The sequence below is a fragment of the Dermacentor variabilis genome, chromosome 1 (assembly GCF_050947875.1).
Source record: "Dermacentor variabilis isolate Ectoservices chromosome 1, ASM5094787v1, whole genome shotgun sequence".
NCBI classification, from domain to species: Eukaryota; Metazoa; Arthropoda; class Arachnida; order Ixodida; family Ixodidae; genus Dermacentor; species Dermacentor variabilis.
The window spans coordinates 175,844,663-175,867,643 of NC_134568.1; the positions used below are offsets into that span (position 1 = coordinate 175,844,663).

Here is a 22,981-nt window from a genome sequence, read left to right on the forward strand (position 1 = left end):
GCACATATAATCGAGTTATATAACCAAGTTGCAAGATTCAAAGGCATTGTTTGTTCTACTTGTTATTATTATTATTGATGTTGTTGAAAGCACAAAAACGAAGACTAAAATGGGTGAATTGAAAGAGGGTTGGGGCAGGGTGGGGGTTAAAAATATGAGGGAGCAAGCTGGTAACTGCCAGCAAAATGGGCATAACACCTGTCTGCTCTTCGGGAAGGAGCTAGGGGATATAAACATATATGAGATTGAGCTAATATTATGACAAATAATAGAGTGCGACGTGAAACAATCACAGAGGAAGCAAATTCTTTATGACAACGAAAAATGGTAGTGTGCAAACTAATCTGGCATTAAATTCTGAGGTTTTACGTGCCAAAACGACGATCTGATTATGAAGCACGTTGTAGAGGGGGACTCCGGGTTAATTTTGACCACCTGGGGTTCCTTAAACGTGCACCCGATGCATGGCGCATAAGCGTTTTTTCATCCCACCCTGCCCTAATGGTGTATGGAATGGGGCAGTGTGTCGTGCGTACGGAAAAAGAATGGGAGAACTGGGGACGCATCTATGATGACGCCACCAGTCGGACGCTGCAATCGACCAGCGTGCCTAGCGCACAAAGTTTAAACATGTTGTGCAACCCTTTCTGCATTTATAAACTAAAACGCTCTCAAAACACGACTGAAATTCTTATAATTTGCAAAAAATAAATAATACAAACTGTTAAGATACATCAATAACGCCGTCTATATGTTTGCACCTTTCCGACCACATATCATGCAGTGTACCTGATCGTCTGCTCAGCCAATGGATCAGCGTTTCGGTTGCAGAAGACAAACACTCGTCTGCTCGTTCCGTTCGATAAGCACGCATATGATTTTAGTATTTCGAAAGACAAGAGGATGACAAGTCCGGAAAGAGCAACTGCACTGTGCCTGGTCGGTGGCACGGGATTCCTTTCATTTTGTATCAGCCAGAAAAGCAGTCGCCAGGTTGCACTGTAGAAAAAAAAATTCTGCTCTGTTACAAATGCAGCCGATAACGTTTACATATTTCTCTCCGTAAAACGGCGCCGAAGGGAAAGAATACAGCCAATGCTCTCAATGTGCCCGATCTAAAGCTGCCTGGAGTTGTTGTGATCATTATGCAGGAACCTCAAATGCACGCGCGCGCGCAAACACACACACGCACGCACGCACACACACACACACACAAAGTACATTTGCAAACCCAGCGCTTGCCGTGCGCATAAAGGATGTGCGAACGCGGCAGAAAAAACCACAGCAAGCAATCGACGAGCTCCAAACGTACATGCATGACCTCCGCGATAACCATAACTGCTGATCCCGGAGGCCCTGTGTTGCACCATTAGTTTTCCTCTTGCCAGCAATGACTCCAGGATGCAGCGACAGATGGCGCTGCAGTAGACCGGCGTGCTCCAGCACTCCCGGCCGTCATCGGAAACAGAGCCACGCTTACGCCTCCGCACGACGCACTACCTGATTCCAGTACACCATAGTGCCCTGCAGTGCGAGCTATCTGCGACTGGGAAAAAGTTCAGTATATTGCGAAATTCGATATATCCGAATGACAAGGCTCCGTAAGATAGAAGGATCGACTAGCAAAGATTTTGGTAACAATCTGTTTCCATGTTCACTGAATCCGCCATGGCAGCCTTTTCGGCAGCATCAATTAGAACATGCAATCTGGACAGGCAGCGTTTGACTTTTAATTTCTTACGTAGCAGCAGGTCGAGAAAAGGCGGTGAGATGGCGGGACATTTAAAGGAGCACTTTCGTTCCTTGCGTTGCAACGAAAATGTGCGTTTTTAAATGCATTTGTCCGCATAGTGTTAATATTCACTCACCCATTGGTTCACCTCCTCGTAAATAAGTATTTTTCAGGAAAAATCTATTTCCAGAGTACCTTACCGGCGTCTTATATTCGTGGTGTCATCACTCTATGGTATCATGGCTTGTCTTTGTTCAGTGAAGCCAAAATTTTCTCGTAATTTCACGCTGTGGCTGTTTAATTGTATACTTTGATATACTGCAAAATTTATAAGTAATTTTGTGTATAATTTAAACGAAACAAAACTGCTTGAGGATCGACAAGCCCTCGATAAAGCTGTTCTCTCTCGCTCTCTCTCTGTGTGTTTGTGTGTGCGTGCTCTCATGATGGTGTACGTGGGGTTGCGTCAGTTGGTTCGCGTGCCGCTGCGGAGCATGTAGGCTGGCAAAATGTCGTGCTTTCGGTACATGCAACGCCGGGCGCGTGCCAAGGGCCTCAACGCTGCTCCCTACTTCACACTACAGAGGGAAATATGCGAACAGAACATGGTCATCGCGAGCAAGGTAACCAAAGCTTGGAAGAAAAGTTTGTCTCTAAGCCTAAGCATACTCCTACGATGGCTGTTTCATGTAGTAGTCAAAGACCTTTCTCTACTTCACGGCGCGGTACATTCGCTTACTGTAAGCAAAGTTTGAGACCTCCCTCCTCCCCCTCACACACAATACATTAAGTCTTGTTTTGTATTTGCGAACCTATGTTCTGCGAGTTCGCGCTCGCAGCGCAGGCACTGATGTGAACGCCCTTGTGACAATTTGCAGGGATGCTTCGTGCTTAGATCAAGCGTTCGCCTTTCTCTTGCACTCATTGAATTTTTGCAAACACTGTTTTACACACATTGCATTGGTGCAAACACCCTTTCTCTCCTGATCTCGTGGCTCGCTGATGCTACCAGTTAGCTGCCTCATTTTGGCAGATTCTTCGTTGTCGCTGAAGTAACGGTCGTAATGGTTTAGTTGTTTGGGGTATTTTACACACAGGACTATGAAGTGGAGTGGGAAAGTTCAGTGCATAATAACGCTGGTCGCGTCTTGTATGTTGCTATTTATAAGCGAAAGAACTCTGAAGTTTTGTGCGAGTTTCTGGAGATCAAAAGTGTTCTGAGCGTTCGTGTTGAGTGCACGAAAAAGAACAAAAGATAAATTTTTCTATGTACTATTTAGCTGATGAAAATTTCTTTTATGGGAACCGTTATGGAACTGTTATAACTATCCAGGCTGTTTAGTTAAATTACTCTGCTACGTATTTGTAAATTTAAAATGTAACAACTGAAGTAGGATCTATGTATACCTGAAACTACCATGCTTCTGTGTTTAGTTCAGCATGTGTATTACAACCTAAATACATTATGACAGTTATAAATATATTTGCTGCGGGTGGGATAACTTTTGAACAAACTGTTTGTTTTAATATTTACATTAGCTTGAATTACCTTAAGTAGCAATCTGTATGGCATGTCACTAATAAATGCTTTTTGAGGCAGGTGTATATGAGCCATACTTGTGTAACCTAAATTGCAATTTGCCACTTGATTATGCTTGATCATACCAGTAAACCTTTCTTGTACATTGCTTAACAAAGTGAAGAGCCACCTATTATGAACTGATTCATTTGCAGTGCTATTTAAAATGTGATTTTTGTGCCTTTTCAAATAGTGTGTTTGCAGTGCTTATGAATAGGCTATTTTTACCCACATGCATAGTCTACGTGGCAGTATGCATTACATTTACCTCATTTGTATCGACTGCAGTCTGTTATTACAGTTTCTATAATGTTTGGTGTGTGTCAGAGTAGTGTACTGTATTTTGTGGCGTTTTGAGTTATAAGCTTTTGTTCAGTACAAGATATTTCACCAAGCCTGTATGACAGGAAACATAGGATATAAATAGTTAGTTTATTATTCTGAATTGGCTCAACATTCCAGACTTGTTGAAGCCAGCATCATTTTGCTGTGATTATTAAAACATAGAGCAGTATTAATTGGCATCTGCACATTGTTATGCTAGAGGTGAACAGGGGAACTATGCTCCTTTGTTGGCACATATGACTGGGTATGTCGCATTCAAAAACTACCAAGTAAGTACTGCTAGGAGTTAATTCTGGCATGCTAGCTCATTTCTCCAGAGCTACCATTCACTGATATTTTTCATTTGAAAAACCTGTGATCCGAAGCTTTCACTTATGTCAAGGATGTACGCAAAAGTAGGATACAAGCAAGAAAAGCTACAGGACATGCGCTCATGCAGGTCTTGTTGCCGTTTTTGTCAGTGTCCAAATTTTGTCCATGTGTTCATTTTCGATAACCTGGCTATGTGTGTACCAAGCCATCTTGCTGATTTCACTGCTAAAAATATATCGTAACCTCTAACAAAAAATACTGTTGGGAGTTATTTACTCAAATATTATACCTCTGTATTTTGTTCTCCCACTTTTAGCAGTTCTCATTATGTGGACCAACTAGTAAAGATAACAATTTACTACGTGGTCTTGTACAGGGTCACAACCAGCTGCGTTAAGAATTGCTGTTTATCTATTCCTCGAAACTTTTTCTGCTCATTTTAAGCCTGTGTACTAGTTGCACTTCATTAAACATATATAATGCCTGCTGTTAAATTTTCATAACTTGTGGCTTTTTTGTAAACGGTGTTGAAGATGACAACATTTCTTTTTTCCTCATCTAGTACTCCTCGAAAATGCAGAACATTGTCAATACATTGTGTTGCATTTTGCCTTACTTGATGATTATATATTCTTTATATTGCTTTAAATTACATTGAGGTAGTAATGAAAGCTTACCATACTATTATGTTAACTGCAGTATCTTTAATGTATGCTTTCCTACAGATATTGATTATTGCTGTCAACACCATCAATATTTCTCCTTAGCCATTTCTATGCATCCATTACAGAGAAAATTAGCACCAGTTGTGAAATTGAATTGTGTGATTTGAAAATGTAGAATGAAAAATGGCATACAGGGCTTGATGGAAAAATGTAGAGGCTGTGGAAATATTGAGAGCGAGAATGAAATCGTGCAAATGCATATCAAGAAGTGGTGCATTAATTAGTTGCATACTTGCTGCAGGATCATTCTTTGACTCTTTGTGTGGTTCCTGACCCAGTGTCAGTGTTCATACTTGCCACATTCCTATAGATAGAGTTGGTGTGTTACCATTGGCTTCAGTTGTGATGTTCCATGGAAAGCTCACTTTTGTATTTCATGCTGGAATATGTGTTTTGCACATTGTGCCAGCTTTGCATTATTTTTCACGTTTAGCGTGGTTGTTATTGCAATGATTTCACTTTCACATGCCTATTTTGAGCCTGTTTAGTTAATTATTAAATTTAAGAGAAAATTATTTGTGTGCCATCCAAATGCTAGCTCAGCTGAATTGTGCATCTGTTCTGAGAGGGATTTTTTAATAGATTCTTCACGGAATTTTTTCTGCTTTTCTGGCTGTTCTGTTGCCTCAAATGTTTTGAACTACTTCGTTGTTGTTTATCAGTATTATTAGTGAATACAAAATGTTCTAGGGCTTGTTCTTATTATTCTTTGTTTGTTTCCAGCCGCCTGAGCAATTGTTAGTGATTCTTCAGCCAGAGCTGGTGACAACAGAACTTGGACCTCTATACCTACGATTGCAGACCCTTGATCGGCTGTCAGTGGCCTTCTGTCCTGATGAACAGCTGTGCCAAGAGGCACTGCGCATTCTTCTGGTCAGTTGTAATTAAAGCCCTATTCCTTCTATTTCTTTTCTTGCCACAAGTATACCTGTTAAATTCTGAGCAAGCTCCCCTACCTGTGCAAGCGCCCCCCCCCCTCCACTTTCGAGTGACTTGAAATAGGCGCTAGGTACCAAACAAGCGCCCCCTCCCTTTCTTCACCCTGTTCACTGCTTTGCGCATCTTCACCAGACCACTTGGATACAGTTTTTTTGTCAGTGTTTTACGAAATTGCATATTGAATTACATAAAATGACACAATTTAGTGAGAAAGAAATTTAGTGTTTAGCTGCACTTCTGCCGAGGCCCGATAGTTCACTGTAGCCAGGTATCTGCATAGCCACGCCATAGCCTTTGTCAGTTGCCGTTTTGGTCAAACAAGCAAAGTTTGAGTCCGACTTCACAAACTTCGCATAAGCGTCGGAGTCAGACTTGCCACATATGAGGATTTGGGACACGTGGCACGAATGAGCGAGTGGAATGTTGCTCTGCCCAGAGCTGGCGCCTCTGCATTTGGAATGACGTCGGAAATAAAGTGAAAACATGTTTGCACAGTGCATATAATGTGGAAGTTTATTACTGCTACCTCACAATAAATAGGCTACTTATTTAAAAAGTAGGCTTCAATCCTCGCTGTGAAGGTGGTTGGCCAGTAAAGCTGTGGTATCACCTGATCCGATAGGCAATGTGAAGTAGCCTTGAACTGGGTTCTGTCAAGCCTGAGCACGACACCATTGTGTATATTGACGTCACTGTTTTTTTCATCGCTCATCGTATTCACGCTGCTCCTCAGGCATGCTAACTGTGTGTGGCCTGCTTTGGGCAGGAACCACTGCGTCTTACCTAGACTGAGCACAATGCCGTTGTGCATATTGACGTTGCTGTTCCCGTCGCCCCTCATGCATGCTGCTTTTCGGAAATCCTAACTATGCATGGCCTTTCCATAGTGTTATCAGAACACAAATGAAATCAGTTGCTAGGCAGGTTTTTCTTTTACATACGAAAGTGTAGTGACGTCACTCCCTGCTTCGTATGATACAGTTACCACATCCTGGCAATTGCATCTTATGCAACTGTAATCTTTACCGAGAAATGCTTGCGGTGAATGCTATGCATGAAGGTGAGCTTTCTGTTTGCTCTTCTTTCCCCGCATAGCCGGTGGCGCTGCTGCAGCGGACGCACAGATGCAAGCACTCTTTACTCGTCTCTGGCCTTCCTTCTCTACTTTTGTGTGCTATGCAAATACCGCTGTTATGCACCATCTGGTGGTGCTGTAAGGAGCCCAGCAGTGCACGTGGCATGTGCCTCCCACTGTGATTGGTTGAGTTTTTGTCCACTAACATGACAAATGCATTGTAGGGTAGAGGTAGGGTAGTGCTTCACTGCAAAACTGAGTGTCTCGGATTAAGGTGAGGTGGGGTGGGGGCATGCTATATGTAGAGTGGACCTATGAGGGAGTATTCACTGACACTGCTGCAACATGGTGCAGCACTTTGTGTGGCTTTCCATTGCAGGTGACAGGATACTGTGTCCCGTAGCACCTCTGCACCACCCGTTCACTGTTTTTCTGCATTTGAAACTTCACTGTGGTTCTACAGCCATATCAAATTGAAAAGCGTGCAGTGCAAGTTAAATTTAAGACATGCAAAAATAGAAAACATTGGAGCTGGTTACCCGCCGTGATTTCTCAGTGGCTATGGTGTTGGACTGCTAAGCACAAGGTCGCGGGATGTAACCCGGCCACGGCTGCCGCATTTCGATGGGGGCGAAATGCGAAAACACCCGCACACTTAGATTTAGGTGCACAATAAAGAACCCTAGGTGGTCCAAATTTCCGGAGTCCCCCACTACGGCATGCCTTATAATAAGATCATGGTTTTGGCACGTAAAACCTCATAATTAATTTTTTTTTAATTGGAGCTGGTTGTACAAATGAAAATGTTTGTGGTACAAGGTTATGCTAACTGTGGAAACATTTTAAAATTAGTTTCTTCTTACCACTCTTGACTTTTTTAAATACTACTAGAATACAGTATATGCCAGCTGTAGAAACATTCTGAAGATTCATCAGCCTGTTTTATGTCCACTGCAGAACGAAGGCCTCTCCCTGCGATCTACAATTACCCCCGTCCTGTGCCAACTGATTCGAACTAGCGCCTGCAAATTTCCTCATTTCATTGCTCCACCTAGTCTTTTGTCATCCTTGGCTGTGTTTCCCTTCTCTTGGTATCCATTCTGTAATCCTAATGGTCCAATGGTTGTCTAATCTGCGCATTACACAACCAGCCCAGCTCCATTTTTTTTTTTTTTAATGTCAATTAGAATATAGACTGTACCTGCTTGCTCTCTGATCCAAACAGCTTTCTGTCTCTTAACATTATGCCTAGCATTCTTCGTTCCATTGCTCTTTGCACAATCCTTAACTTGTTCTCAAGCTTCTTTGTCAATCTCCAAGTCTCTGCCCCATATGTGAGCACCGGTAAAATGCACTGATTGTACACCTTCCTTTTCAATGATAATGGTAAGCTTCTACTTAGGAGCTGACAATGTCTGCCGTATGCGGTCCAACCCATTTTTATTCTTCTGTGAATTTCCTTCTCATGATCAGTGTTTCCTGTGATTAATTGACCTAGGTAAACATACTTCTTCACAGACTCTAGAGGCTGACTGGCGATCCTGAACTCTTGTTCCTTTGCCTGGCTATCTATCATTATCTTTGTCTTCTTCATATGAATCTTCAACCCCACTCTTACACTCTCTCTGTTGAGGTCCTCAGTCATTTGTTGTAACTCGTCTGCATTGTTGCTGAATAGAACAATGTCATCGGCAAACTGAAGGTTGCTGAGATATTTGCCGTCTATCCTTACTCCTAAGCCTTCCCAGTCTAATAGCTTGAATACTTCTTCTAAGCACGCAGTGAATAGCATTGGAGAGATTGAGTCTCCCTGTCTGACCCCTTTCTTTATAGGTATTTTCCTGCTTTTATTATGTAGAATTAACGTAGCTGCAGAACCTCTGTAGATATTTTCTAAGGTATTTACGTAAGCGTTGTGCACTCCTTGATTATGTATTGCCTCTACGACTGCTGGTATCTCTACTGAATCAAATGCCTTTTTCATAATCTATGAAAGCCATATAGAGAGGCTTATTGTATTCTGTAGATTTCTGGATAACCTGATTGATGACATGCATGTGATCCATTGTAGAGTATCCCTTCCTTAAGCCAGCCTGTTCCCTTGGTTGACTAAAGTCCAGCGTTGTCCTTATTCTATTGGAGATTATTTTGGTAAATATTGTATATAATACTTGGAGTAAGCTAATGGGCCTATAATTTTTCAATTCTTTAACGTCTCCTTTTTTTGTGGATTAGTAAAATGTTTACATTCTTCCAGTTTTCTGGGACCCTTGCAGTCGATAGACACTTCGTATAGAGAGCCGTCAGTTTTCCGAGTAGTATGGCTCCTTCATCTTTGATTAAATCAACTGTTATTTCATCTTCTCCTGTCGCACTTCCTTGTTTCATGTCTTGGAAGGCCCTTCTGACCTCGTCGCTAGCTATAGGAGGAGTTTCTGTATCCTGTTCATTACTGTTTCTAGTGGAGGTATCCCGACTCCTCTGGGTATTGTACAGGTCAGTGTAGAATCCTTCCGCTTTTACTATATCTTCGCGATTGGTGATGATATTACCCTGCTTATCTTTCAGTGGAAACACTTATCAGCTGTGGAAACATTCTGAAGATTAGTTCTAAGATATTCTTAGTCAAGACCGTCTTAATTATTTCAGCATTTCAATTTTTTTTTTTTTTAAGTTAGCTTTCCCAGTGTTTTCCTTATCTTCAGGGACTGTTGGCTTCATAAAGCTTGATTGTATTATCATTTGTATAGCCTGTTTAAACATATATGACATTACTGAGATTACTGAGAGAGAAAGTGGCATGAGGAAAGATGCCTACATATTTTAATTTATTGAGTACCGCTGTAAATGGTTAAACTGTAACGGTCATCAAAGACCTTGCTGTGATTAGTGTTGCCGGTTATTTGTAGTTATACTGATCTTGCTCAGCCATTTAGTTGAACTGTCCAAGTTGGCCGGTAAGCTTGTGAAATCTCCAGAAATGGAGCTTTTACTTGCAAAATTATGCTACAACAGTGATGCATGCACCAACGAGCCCAGTGCTATGGTTGAAAGACACAACATTGCAGTGTTGTCAGAAGCTTGGCATTTGCACCCAGGCTGGCCCATCTTTTTTTCAATGTGCTCCTGTTTGCATTTGACGGAAGATAAGCCTATTTCTCTATTGCATTCACTAGAAATGCGGAGTCTCTTAGCTCTTCTTTCACATACCCTCAAATTCTCAGTATGCTTAAATTTCAGTGGCATGGTCACAGTGTGGCCAATATCCACTACACCAGGCTGTCTGGTGTGCTCATTTGTGGAGTGGGATTGTACCAGTTGGGCATCCACTAGATGCAGCGCAGTGGTCTGCCGTTCCTGGCAACCCTGGGGGCGGGCAACACGCGTGCGCGGTATGCTGTTAATAAACAGTTCCTCGCTTGCCTGTCTTGTGTGTGGTTGCTCTACTCACAAGCATGCCGCACTAGAAAAAACATGGTGTTAGAAGTGGGCTATGAATTTGACAAAGTAGTTCGCGACACCTAAGAACTGCTGGACTTCCTGCTTGCATGATGGCCATGGCATGTTATTAATGCATTCGATTAGACCAGCATCGCACTTTATCCCATCGTTGCTAATTTGGTCCCCCAAGAATCTTACTTTGGTTGTGGCACAAATGCATATTTCTTTGTTTAGTGTCAGCCCTGCTTTTCTCGCTGCAGTGTAGGCATTGGTCATGCTGTTCCTTCGATGAGCCCCAAACTAGAATGTCATCCACGTAGACACGCGTGCCTGGGAGGCCTTTGAAAACCTCATTCATCGCCTTCCGAGAGACTTTGGGTGCTGACGCAATACCAAATGGAAGGCACAAGAATCTGTACCTCCCGAATGGTGGGCTGAAGGTGTACATCTGGGATGTTTCCTTGACTAGCAGGATCTGGTAAAACCCACAATTGGCATTAAGCTTGCTGAACATGGCAGCGCCTGCAAGTTGTGCCTCTAGTTCTTCATGAAACAATAGTTGATAGTGCTCTCGTTTTAGGCTTTGGTTAATGTACCGCGGGTCCATGCATATCCACAGACGACCATCTTTTTTCCTAACAATTACAAGAGGGCTCACCCAATCTGAAGCCTCTTACATTCTGCATATGATTCCTTCAGTGTCTATCCTGGCCAGCTCCTCCTGAAGTGGGCGCCGAAGTGCATGTGGTGCTTTCCTTGGTGGCCTAATGGTGGGCTGGGTGTCATCCTTTATTGCGAGACTGGACGGTCTCCAGATGCAGCCCACTTCCTTGAACAGTTCTGGGAACTCTGCCACGAAGTCGGGGTCACCGGCTGAGGCCACGTCGTGTGTTCGTGCAGTCAACCCAAAGCACTCAGACGACTCCAACCTGAGCAAGGCTTGTTTGCCTTTCTTCACAACAAAGAATTGTACGTCTTCACGCTTGTCTCCTATTTTCAGTAGCAAAGTGGTGGTGCCGACATGGAGTATCCTGCTCCCTTTGTAGCTTGCGAGTACTGTGCTCAATGGCTGCAAGCGGATCTGGATACACATCCTGCGAAAATATGTGTACGGCAGGATATTCTCCTGTGCCCGTGTCGACTTTCATTTCTATTGTGTGCCCGGCTAGGTCACAGCTCACGGTCCAGTCCTGGCCTCTTGAAACATTGCCAATTTGCACTGCTAGGATTTGGAAATTCTCATCCGAAGCATCCGAGGTCTGTTGCGATGCCTCTGCCATTGTATCGGCGCCTATCTCATGCACGCCCCTCCTGCTCCTGCAGCAAGACGCAAAGTGGTTCCTTTTATTGCAGGGTGTGCACGTTTTCCCCCAAGCTGGGCACTGTCTTGTTTTGGGACTCTTGCCACAGTAGCCACAGCGTCGACGGTGCCCGCCAGCCTGAGACTGTCCAGCTGTGTTTGTCATTTTTTCAACTCTCTGCACCTTCGCTTCGCTTTCTAGGGGGCGGTTCTGTGCGAACGCCAATTCGGCTGCTTTGCAGAACTCGTCTGCTGATTCCAAAGTTAGGTCCTTCTCATACAGCAGACGTCCACGTAACTTCTTGTTGACAATTCCACACACTAGCTGGTCTGTGACCATGGAGTCCCTTAGTTTGCTGAAATTACTTGTCTGTGCTTTCAATTGTATGTTGCGTAAAAGCTGTTCAAATGGTTCGCCATCTTGTTGTTGCCTAGAGTGCAGAACATATCACTTGAAGGTTTCGTTGTACTCTGGCTTGCAATGCTCTTTGAAAACCTTGACGATGGCATCGTAGTCCTCTCGTTCCTCTGCTGACAGTCGGAAAATGTTAATGTCAATTGCTTCTTGCCCAGCGACGTGAAAAAAATGGCAGCCTTCTATGCCAATGTTTGTTCTTTGTTTGGCACGGTAGCCTTGGAAGTCGTGTTCAATACGCTGGCGGAGCTTCTTCCAGGCCTCTGCAGCTCCATCCGACAATACAAGCCACTCGGATGGTGGCAGGTGATCCATCTTGAGTGTTCGGTCGGAAAGTTCATCGATTGATAATCTCCAGAGCCTTTGTTGCCGAGGCAGGTCCCAGTTCAGCCGGGGCAGCGAATTAGTGTTGACCTGTCTGAGTACAGGGGCAAGTGTTACTTGGTCACCTACTGCTCGCACTCAAACTACCCAGAAGTGGAATGTTTGCCTCAGACAACCCATCAAGTCACAGTAGACAAGCTAGCGATGATGTTTGCTCGCCACGGAACACCCATGGAGATCTGCGCAGATGGGGGACCCTAGTTCACATCTCGCAAATTCAAACAATTTGCTGCTAAATGGGACTTCACTCATACCATCTCCAGCCCAAAAGTTCCCAGGGCAAATGGGCTTGTGGAAAAAGTTGTTCAAGTCATGAAACGCCTGGTGAAAAAAAATGGAGCACGCTGGCGAGGACTTCTGGGTGGCTCTGCTCAATTACCGAGTATTGTCCCTGGTGGATGGATACTCCCCAAGCCAACTCCTCATAGGATGGTCACTCAGGGGAAGACTTCCAGACTTCTCAGCAAATGCGGCATGGTTGATCAAGAAGCATGCATAAAACCTCAGCAAGGGTCATTCCCTCGCAACAGTCTCCCAAGGGGGTGTTGGAACACGAAACGATAAGGTATCGCACAGTAGGGCCAAGGCTGAGAGCTGCGTTGGCCCTCAACCATACATTGTCTGCCCCCATGGAAGGTCAGCACAACTGAAGAAGCTGCCAGCACCTCATGAAGACTTCCGAACACTTGGAGCCATGTGCGGACTCACTGCAAACGAGGGCCATGAAGCCTCACCAACAATCCTGTTGCCTACAGAACATGCTCCTGAGAGTCCGCATCCTACACCAAACGTGGCACCGGTAGTCTAGCTGCACCAGTGTCACCGGAGTGCATCACCCACCCAAGGACCCTTGTGGTAACTGACCAGCAGCAGGTGTCGCCACACTATGCGCCACAAGATGCCGACTCACTTCCTCGAAAAACAACAAGGCCATGCAAGGCACTGGCACATTTTGCAGACTACGTGACCTAAAGAGAAAGGAGTACGTACCAGCCAGGCATCCACTAGATGCAGCGCAGCGGTTTGTCGCTCCTGGCAACCGCTGGGGCAGGCGATGCGCGTGCCGTATGCGGTTATAAACAGTTCCTCGTTTTTCTGTCTGGTGTGTGGTTGCTCTACTCAGGTGTGAGTGCTGCACTAAATTTAACGGTGATACCATGTAACAGCCACTCCCTGATTTCTGCGATGGGACTGCAGCCTTCTTCACACTCAAAGCTACACTGCCCTTGGCACATGTGTTCAACTAGTTACACTAAAAGATGTATAATTATAGAGGTATGCGAATATTCAAAACATCGAATATTCGATTTGAATCAGTTGGTATTTCATTAGATTCGAAAAACACTTTTACTATTTGAAATATTCGAACCTAAAATTGGCTGTTGTCCATTATTGAAGTCAGCTTCGCTGCAATACATCCATGTTACGCAGCGAAGCATACAGAATGTACTGCGGTCAAGCATATTTGCCGTGCTGTGAAGCATATTAAAAGTAAAAGGGGGACACTGCCTCAGGGCCACTGGTGATGCTACCCAACACTATCAGCTCAAGTACCCACACTGTGCTGCCTCTTCATGCATCTGGGCAACACCAGCTGCCAGGTGGAAACATCTGTGTCCGCTACTAATCTTGTTAAGTACCTAAAAACACTTTCCAAACTACAAATTTGGCCAAGTGGCAAACTTGGCGATATTTTTAGACTCTCACTCTAAAGTAGTTAATTACCAACAGGACGCTTCAATGGCAAACTGGGCTAAAAATGTGGCTTTAGAAGAAGCGAGGAAAATTTCAACTCCAAGGAATCCACATATGTCTTCAACAACAGATGCTCCTGAAGAGGCTTCTACCACATCAGCACTGTGGAAAGACTGAAAAGCTAATCTACCAGCAGCAATTTTCACTGCCGCAGAGGCATGATGAAATTTTGGGCCTAAAAGAAAATGCATGTGAGTGGTGATGTAAGCATGGTGCCCAGTGTTGGATCGACTTTCAAAGATTTGCCGATGCCAGACACTTGTCTAGTGAGCGGCTCTTTTTGATGCCTGAAGGAATTGTGACATGCAGGAGGCTGTTGCTGCCCCTCGAACATGTCGAGCAACTATCCTTCCTTCATGACAACATTGAATAACTGCAGTGGTGATACTGTCAAGTGAGAGTTGTACTAGAGAATTTTGTTGACCACAAAGCATAATTTTCCTGTACATTATTTGCTGTGTAATAAGCTTATCTTTTTTTATACCTCTGTTTGGGGAAAAGAAAATGCATTTTTGAAAAACCAATATTATTCGTATTCAAAATATATTTGACTTGGTCTGCAATTGGTTTTCCTTATTCGAATAGCCTTTGAAATTGAAAATTTGATATTTGCACGCCCCCAATAATTACAGTCAACTTCGGTTAACTTGACCTTCATGAGACTGACAGAATGGACAAGCTTATCCAGTAGGATGAACTTAAAAAAAAAAAGTGTCCAGCACACCATAGCTTTGGTTGGCAGTGTTAACCCACTTTGAATGCACATCCAGTTTTTGTTGGTTCTAAACTATGTGCACCCATAGTAAACACACACCCAATTTATAATAACAAAAATGTAACGTTCCTCTGATTCTGGCAATCGGAAATGAGATGAAGCCTGCATACTTTGCCTTGATAGAATGGAAATTTATTTACACATGTCTATCATCGTCAATCTCGGGCAGCTTTATACGGCTGTTTATGGACCACAATTTGATGCCCTCCTTGCAGCCCATCACGTTTGGTATTCTGTTTTTCTTGAACCACTCTACAGCCATCACAAATGGAATGGTGGCCCACGCTTAGGGTAGCCACTTTGCCAGTTAATCCTGTGGTGCATGAAAGTCTCCGGCGCATTGAATACACATTACCACAACAAGGCAGAGGCAATTTTTGGTCAAATTTTCTTGAAAATACACACATTTAAAAGTTAAGTAAATACGTAATCATTCGTGGCGAGCTGTTGTTTCCACCTCAATCTGCCAAATGCTGGCTTAAAACACAGGTTTTCTGCCAACGCTTGTTTGTCTTTGATGGATTCACTTTCCCTTAGTGCCATCGAGATAGCCATTAGTACAGTCATTGGGATTGCCGTTTAGATCAGGTGCATGCATGCCAATCCAATGTGTTAGAATTATCTGGCATGGGCCACTTTCTAATAGAAATAATGAATGTTTCGGCCCGTAGAAATATATGGGCACAGCAGAGACCTATGATCGGTATTGAGTTAAAGTGACCCTGAAACAACTTTTGACAAATGTGTACAAACATACTAAGTCAGTAAGGTAGGTCGTTCTCATCATTAAGAGAGAGATTTAAGCGTTGTTTGAAAGGCGTGTCATTTATTATAAGGTTTTGAAAATTTAGATCGCTCCCGATTGCTGGCATTCACATTATGATTCACAACCCATACAGTTGCCACATTCTTCCATCGTCTATTTATTTATTTATTTTTTTTGGCGTTCTTTGGCCATATCTCGCCTTAGTGCCCATAAAATCTTAATCATCATCGTTACCTCTTGCTGGGGTAATGCCGCCGCATCTCATGTTACATAGCGTGTGTGAGTGTCACACGGGCGAGCAATCCACTTGGCTACCCACACAACACATCAGGAATGCTAGACACAGGTTCCTTAATTGAGCTTATTGATAATACCATATGCATGCATAGTAATTTGTGTAACTTTAAAAATAAGTATGCAAGTTCAATAAATGTAGACGTTTCTTCAAACCAATGGCCCACTTCCACCTGGGAATGTAGATCGTCTGCTACAGCTGTGATTATAGCAGCCGATGGACATGGAGGGGTTCTCAATGAAATTAGGTGCAGTGAAGTCTTTGGCAGCAGGAACATGAATGGTACCAGTGTTGTACTACGCTTGTATTGCACTGCAGGTGTGTGCAGGGAGTAAACTAGTAAATACTTTTTTTCCTATCACAGATCGTGCTTGATACTAAAGTGTTTAGTATCAAATAGAAGAGGAAGGAATTTCCTTTCCAGAAGTACTACTCCCAAACAACATCTTTATTAAAAAGAATTTGAAGAAAAATTTGTAGAAAAAAAGAAAAGTTATATAAAATATGTAATTGTTGCTTCGCACAGAAAAACATTTAACAATTTCAGAATTACATTTTCATCTTAAATTACCTCTGCAATATTCCATGAAATACCATGTTCCTATGTAAAAAATTTCTTGAGATATATAAAAAAAAAATTGTTAACCCTACTAACTAGCTCGAGTGCTATACTGAGGTCAACTCCCGGCCGGCTCCCTCGACTCCCTGCGTGGCCACCAGCAAATGATCCCAACTGAAGAATGTTAACACCCTGCAGATAAGAACTGTGACCCTTAGAGCACGTAGGATATCTTATATTGGCACACGGCAGCTTTGAAGCGGTTTGGTGAAGAAAGCAAAACTCCGTTCTGAAATCTGACAAACCGAAGTTGTTTTCTGTATCAGTGCTGATTCCAGAGTCCAAAAGCTCTCGTGCAGATGTATTAGAATCAGTAGAAATGTGACGTTTACGTGCCTGAGTGGCATGCAACGCTGACGCCCTCTTGGAAACTGAGTGCTCATTGCACCGACCATGCCCCTTCTTCGGAACTGCTTTGAAAATCCGCGTGTGGTGGAAAAAGAGAACTGAAACTGTAGTCCTATGTGACCCAATAAATCGCACTAGCTGTCCGCGAGCTTTTGGGAAGGGGCAAAGTGTGAATTGGTGAGAATAGGCGCAGACAGGAAAGTGTTAAGGGAAGGCTATTGTATTTGGTTTTGCTTTTGAAAAACTGAGGCTTCGTATACTAAATATTATTGAGTTGATGATCACTAAAGAAAACAAAAGCGATGAAATTTTGGGGGGTCATTTCTCTCTTAAAAGGGGTCTACACTTTATCTAGATGGGCATGTGGTTAGATGGCTTGTAATTTTTTAATACTGTAATTCGGACGTCCTGACAAGATTTGCTACATAATGTCTTGCTGCAAGGTTTCAAATGTAAAAGGCCCACGATGTGAACCTTTCTCTCGCACAGGCTCTGCAGCAAAAACTACAGTACCAGTCTCACCTGAGCTCATCAATGGATATTGTCGATGGTTCAGATTCAAGTCGCCCTGCTGCCATTATGAAGCTGTTGGTGCAGCTTAATGGCATTGAGGTAACGGCCCTGAAGTTTTTCTGTAATATAGTAGCTACGAACAGCTGTAAAAAAAAAAAAATACTGTTCCCCTTAGAAAAAGGGGGTACAGTAGTCAGTGTACTTGACCTTTCAAGTCTTGCTAATGTTTCAAAACAAGAGTGCATACTGTGAGGTGCTGTGATATTGTTTAGCTGAGTGGCCTTTGTGGTAACTGCTGTTTTAATGTTGCAGATCTTGCTGCGGATCATTATGCAGTATAGCTTGCTTCCTAGAGAGACTGCTGTCAAGCATGGTAAGGAACCCAGAATTTAATGAAAAAGACCATATACCAACCATCTACTCTGCTGTATGGCCAAATAGTTGACATGTCTATGTCTTCTATCTTTGCAGTGAACAATTCTCGTTACCTCATACTACAGAGCCACTGCGTTGAAGTTTTACATAGGCTCTGTGTAGATGTAAGTATGCTGATGGTTCAGAACTGTTCCGTATACTGCAGTAGAATCATTTGGAAAAGTCCTCACATCCATTGTTTTGTCTCCCTCGAGACTTCAATGAGCGTTTTTCTTCCTTATATATTAGAAATAAATGAATAGTCGACAAGTTTGAATAGTGAATTGATCTAGTTGAATAGGAATCAAATAGCAAGAGTCTATCTGATTTGTATTCAAAATACTTAATTTTTTTTTCTTTCATATACTTTCTCTTTTATGCAGAAATTAATAATGGAGTGAATTAATCGTAGAGTCTACCAAAACATGGAATCGTCATGCACCTATTTTAGAATCTAGTTTTCTTCTTCACAAAGCAATTATATGCACTGTCATTATGTACTTGCAGTCAAATCAATTGTCTTCAACATTGTGCAGGCGATATACCATCAACTGATTTTTCATTTAAGAAACTAGATTTGAAAGTGGGTGCACAGACACAGTTTGTATGATAGGATCATGTTTTCTTCATGTTCTACTGTTTTGTTTTTTAAATTTTGTTTCACATTTTTACACACAAAAGGGAAAGCAGATGCACAAGAACAGACAGTGGATAGTCATGCTTTTTCCCCCTCGTTTCCTTTTTCGCCCTCGTTTCACTTAACCCAGCAACAAAGTCTCCTGAAAGTCCCTGTGTTTGTGTACTGCTTCATTTCTGCCTTAAAAGGAATGATGTACAGGCGCCCAAATCTTTAACTGGCGTGCGCGAGCGGCGACTTTTCCGTGCGTCAGCGCCGTATGACCGGGCGAGGCTGGAAACAGCTTAGCAGACGATGGGCCCAGCTGAGCGCGCTTTGTCCGTATGCACTTAGCCTCAGACTCTTTGCAGCCGCGCCCCGTCATACGGCGCTGACGCACGGAAAAGTCGCCGCTCGCGCATGCCAGTTAAAGATTTGGGCGCCTGTACATTAAAATGATATAGTGAACCAGCTTCTCCAGTTATTGCTGTGTTCTTATCTGAGTGTTTCTTATCTTGAGGACCTATGGTGAGATTTTATCTGTTTCACATTTGAAGTGTCTGAAAAATGAGGATCAATGAAGGAGAATTCAAAGTTGAAGACTGAGGTAAAAATGAGTAGACATGACGCATGCTCACTTCCAGCTTGTTTACTTCTCTGAGATTTTATATGCTGTGTGGTAAACCTCTTCAGCAACCCTTCTTTTCACTATGCTTACTTTTGCAGGATACAAATGTAGCACGGGAACTTTCCCATAAAGAAGCACTTTTCCAGGGCCTGCTGTCTCTGCTGCAGTTCAGTGAAACCTGCTTGGTAGCATGTGACCTCATAGAATGCCTCTTGCTTTCACGCCGAGAGGTTCTAAATCTTACGACCATACGTAAGTATGATGCTTGTCTTTGCAGTATCTTCAGCAGCTGCTTTTACCATTACCGGTGCAGCTTTGTACTTAAAGGGACCTAAAGGCCAATATTAAGTCAAGCTAAAGTGATAGTTTAATGCTCGATGCTCGAAGATGTCTAAGGCGGAAATATTATAGGGAACAGAGCTTTAGTAATCGAGTTTATTTATTTATTTATTTATTTATTTATTTATTTATTTATTTATTTATTTATTTATTTATTTATTTATTTATCATACCCTCAAGGTACGGTTGCACATTGCAGAGGGGAGGGGCAAAGTAAGTAAATACAGAGGCAAATCACAAGATAAGGAAGGAAGGCGAACAACATGGCAAAGAACATCGTATACAAAATAAGAATGGTAAATAGAAACTTGTAAGCGTGGCAAAAAATACATGGCGTAACAAAATAAAAAAAGGAAAGAACATACGATATAAAAATACAAGCCATAATGTAAAACAATGTCATAAAAGCAGTTATTATACAGAACAAGCAAACGCAACAATAATTTATATCATGAAGCTTTGAAGTGTGCTTTTAAAGTTATTGGTGTCAATTATGCTTGTAAGTAATGCGGGTAAGTTATTCCAATCTTTGCTCGTTTGGGGAAGAAATGAATATGGAAAGCCGACGGTGTTGCAGTGCGGAATGTTTACCTTTTGGCGGTGGTCTATGCGAGATGAAATGTATGGTGGTGGTTGGACAAAGATAGAACGTAAATATGTGTTGTGGTAGTAGATTTTATGGAAAAGACATATGCGAGATAGTTTTCTGCGGGTTGATAACAGCGGGAGGTGAAGGAGAGCTTTCATGTTAGTGACACTCGCAGTTCTTTGGTAGTTGGTGAGAATGAAACGGGCTGATCGATTCTGAATTGCCTCTAGAGACTGTATGAGGGTGTCATGACCAGGGTCCCATACTGATGACGCATACTCTAGTTGTGGATTAATGTAAGTTGTGTACAATAAGAGTTTTAGTGATGATGGTGCTTGAGAAAATTTTCGACGAAAGTATCCCAGTGTACGAGTGGCCTTAGATGTTATGTGATCAATGTGAGTTTTCCAGGATAGATTGCTGGCAATGTGAACCCCCAAGTATCGATATGACGTTACACATTCTAGTGGGATGTTATTTAGCGTACAGGTGGGGCAGATGATGTTAGTACGAGAAATCCTCATAGTCTTGCACTTTCTAATGTTTAATTCCATGCGCCACGTACAACACCACTCATTTATGTTATTGAGATCCTCCTGAATAGTAGAATATCTGAAGAATTAGTTATTTTACGATACAAGACGCAGTCATCCGCAAATAGACAAATGTTCGAGGAAACGTGAGTGGGCAAGTCATTAATATAAATTAGGAATAATAAAGGACCGAGCACAGACCCTTGCGGGACGCAGGAGTCAACTGGGGCTAAAGGTGAGTTAGCGTCATTAGTGGTTACAAATTGAACACGTGATGTCAGAAACGCGCGAATCCAATTAATTACGGAGGGGTCTGTGTTTAGAACGCCTAATTTATGAAGAAGCAATGCATGGTTCACTTTGTCAAACGCTTTAGAGAAGTCGAGAAATATGCAATCTTAAAAAACCAATTAAAAAAAGAGTTGTGGGACGACCAAGCACAGTTAAGAGCACAGGGGTTTTATTTGTACATCCCTTCACTTGATCTACTCCATTGTTTCTAACTCCTCTTCCTCATCTCTTAAGCCGCACCCCGCTACTCGCTCATGTCTAAAACCAGTGACGCACCAGAGGAAGAGAAGTTTGCCACAGATGGGCCCACCCCCTGCGGACAAGTGGCCGTGGTCATTTGAAGAGGTGATCAGACGGAGGTGTTGATAATGGGAGCCGGTTTGATCCTCGCGATAGCAGCTGTGTTTTCATGCCCATTGCGCAACATTGTGAAATGGTGTCCAGAACGTTTCGTGACGGGGAAAGGACCATCGTAGCGGGGCTGAAGAGAACGACAAGGCGTGTCAACACGGACAAAAATGTGTGACGATGTTTGCAAGTTTGAGGGTTGGAAAATTTCGTGCTTATTCATGTGAGCAGAAGTTGGCGATGGATGCAAGTTGTGCATGAAAATGCATAGACGCTGGTCGAAAGAAGATGGATCCGAAACATTCGGCATAGATACGGGGTTGATGAGGTCACTGTGTAAATGAAGGGTGCAGCCGTAAACCATCTCAGCTACAGAGCAGGCGAGTTCTGGTCGGAGTGTAGACCGAAGGCCGAGCAGCACATTGGGTAGGTGCGATGCCCAATCCTCTGCGTGAGGTTAAGCGGCGAGTGCCGCTTTCAAGTGTCGGATGTAGCTGCTCGGCAATGCTGTTCAATGTAGGATGGTAAGCAGTTGTGCGAATATGCGCACAACCTAGAAGGGATCTTACGGATGTGAAAAGTGCCGACTCAAACTTTCTGCCTCAATCAGTGATTACCGTTGATGGCACACGAAAATGGCTAATCCAGGTAGACAGAAAAGTATGAACAACTGTCTCTGCCGTTAAGTCAGGCATTGGAGCTGTTTCAGGACACCATGTGTACCCATCTATATACATAAGCAAACACGTATAACCATGGCATGGTGGTAAAGGTCCAACTACGTCAAAGTGAATGGTGTCGAATCGAGCATTGGGGAGAGGGAATTTGCCCAATGGAGGATTGGTGTGTTGTTGCACCTTGATACATTGACACACTGTATAAGTGCGGACCCAATCTCATTCCGTATTTACTCGAATCTAGGCCGGCCCCCAATTCTAAGCCGGCCCCTGGTTCTAAGCCGGCCCCCGATTCTAAGCCGACCCCCAAATGTCCGAAGCCAAAAAAAAATGTTAAAAACTTGCCTCGAAGGTAAGCTGAAAAAAAAAGTGAGGACAGCGTTCAAAAAATGAAAACAGTATTTAATATAAGCATGCCGAGCTCACTCTACGTCGTCATCGCTGCTAGCCTCATACTCTTGCGGACGCGCACAAGCGTATGTGCGCAAGCTCGCGTCCGTACGCCCACGCATGTGCAGACAGTGAGGCACGACTCGTACGCGTTGAAACATGGCGCGATCTCGGTGAACAGCTCCTTTCTGTTATCATGCACTTATTTTCCTTACCGCCATCATCTACTCATTGTGGCACACACAAAAGGCGTCTCCCATTGCCCCCTCTAATGACAGACGTTTTTCTCATCAATGCTGAAGTCCCGCCCGGCTTGAACGTTTGATGATGCCTCTGCGGCTAGCACAACTTTTCATTTGGGGCATTGCCTGTTTAGTGCCCTTACGTTAACGCCACTCCGCATGCCAATACATAGCCACTATACTGATACGACACAGGTCAACATGGTGAGGTCGCTCGTGTACTTCGGTAGGCTACTGGCGCAGCTAGTAGCGGCTGCGATACTGACTTTTCTAGATGGCACTAGCTGTGCACCATATTTATCATTCTCAATTACAAACTGGTGCGTTATTTAAAATCCTCGAAGCTAAGCCGACCCTAGAGTTTGGTATATGATTATTTGAAAAAGAACTATCGGCCTAGATTTGAATAAATGCGGTATATCAGCACGTATGCGCGGCCAAACATAATGTTCAGTGATAAGGTGTTACGTGACATGTATGCCTGGATGGCAGATTGAATGCAGTGTATCAAGAACAGCATGACGAAAAAGAGCAGGAACATAAATGCGGGTACTGTTGGGTGAAGCGTCGCACCAGTGTGTGATGTCGTCGTCGTA

The 22,981-nt window shown here is 43.2% G+C and overlaps 1 protein-coding gene across 2 annotated transcripts in view; it reads left to right on the forward strand.

The window, feature by feature from the left end:
* The first annotated feature begins 2,158 nt into the window (after nucleotides 1-2,158).
* The window catches only part of LOC142588399 (short transient receptor potential channel 4-associated protein-like), a 127,631-nt gene continuing 106,808 nt past the window's right edge, over nucleotides 2,159-22,981 (forward strand). For both annotated transcript variants that reach the window (XM_075700058.1, XM_075700069.1), the window contains exons 1-6: nucleotides 2,159-2,355; nucleotides 5,417-5,566; nucleotides 17,295-17,417; nucleotides 17,631-17,691; nucleotides 17,790-17,857; nucleotides 19,075-19,228. In XM_075700058.1, the coding sequence (XP_075556173.1) occupies nucleotides 2,242-2,355; nucleotides 5,417-5,566; nucleotides 17,295-17,417; nucleotides 17,631-17,691; nucleotides 17,790-17,857; nucleotides 19,075-19,228 (670 nt within the window). In that variant the 5' untranslated portion in view covers nucleotides 2,159-2,241. The remainder of the gene's footprint in view (nucleotides 2,356-5,416; nucleotides 5,567-17,294; nucleotides 17,418-17,630; nucleotides 17,692-17,789; nucleotides 17,858-19,074; nucleotides 19,229-22,981) is intronic.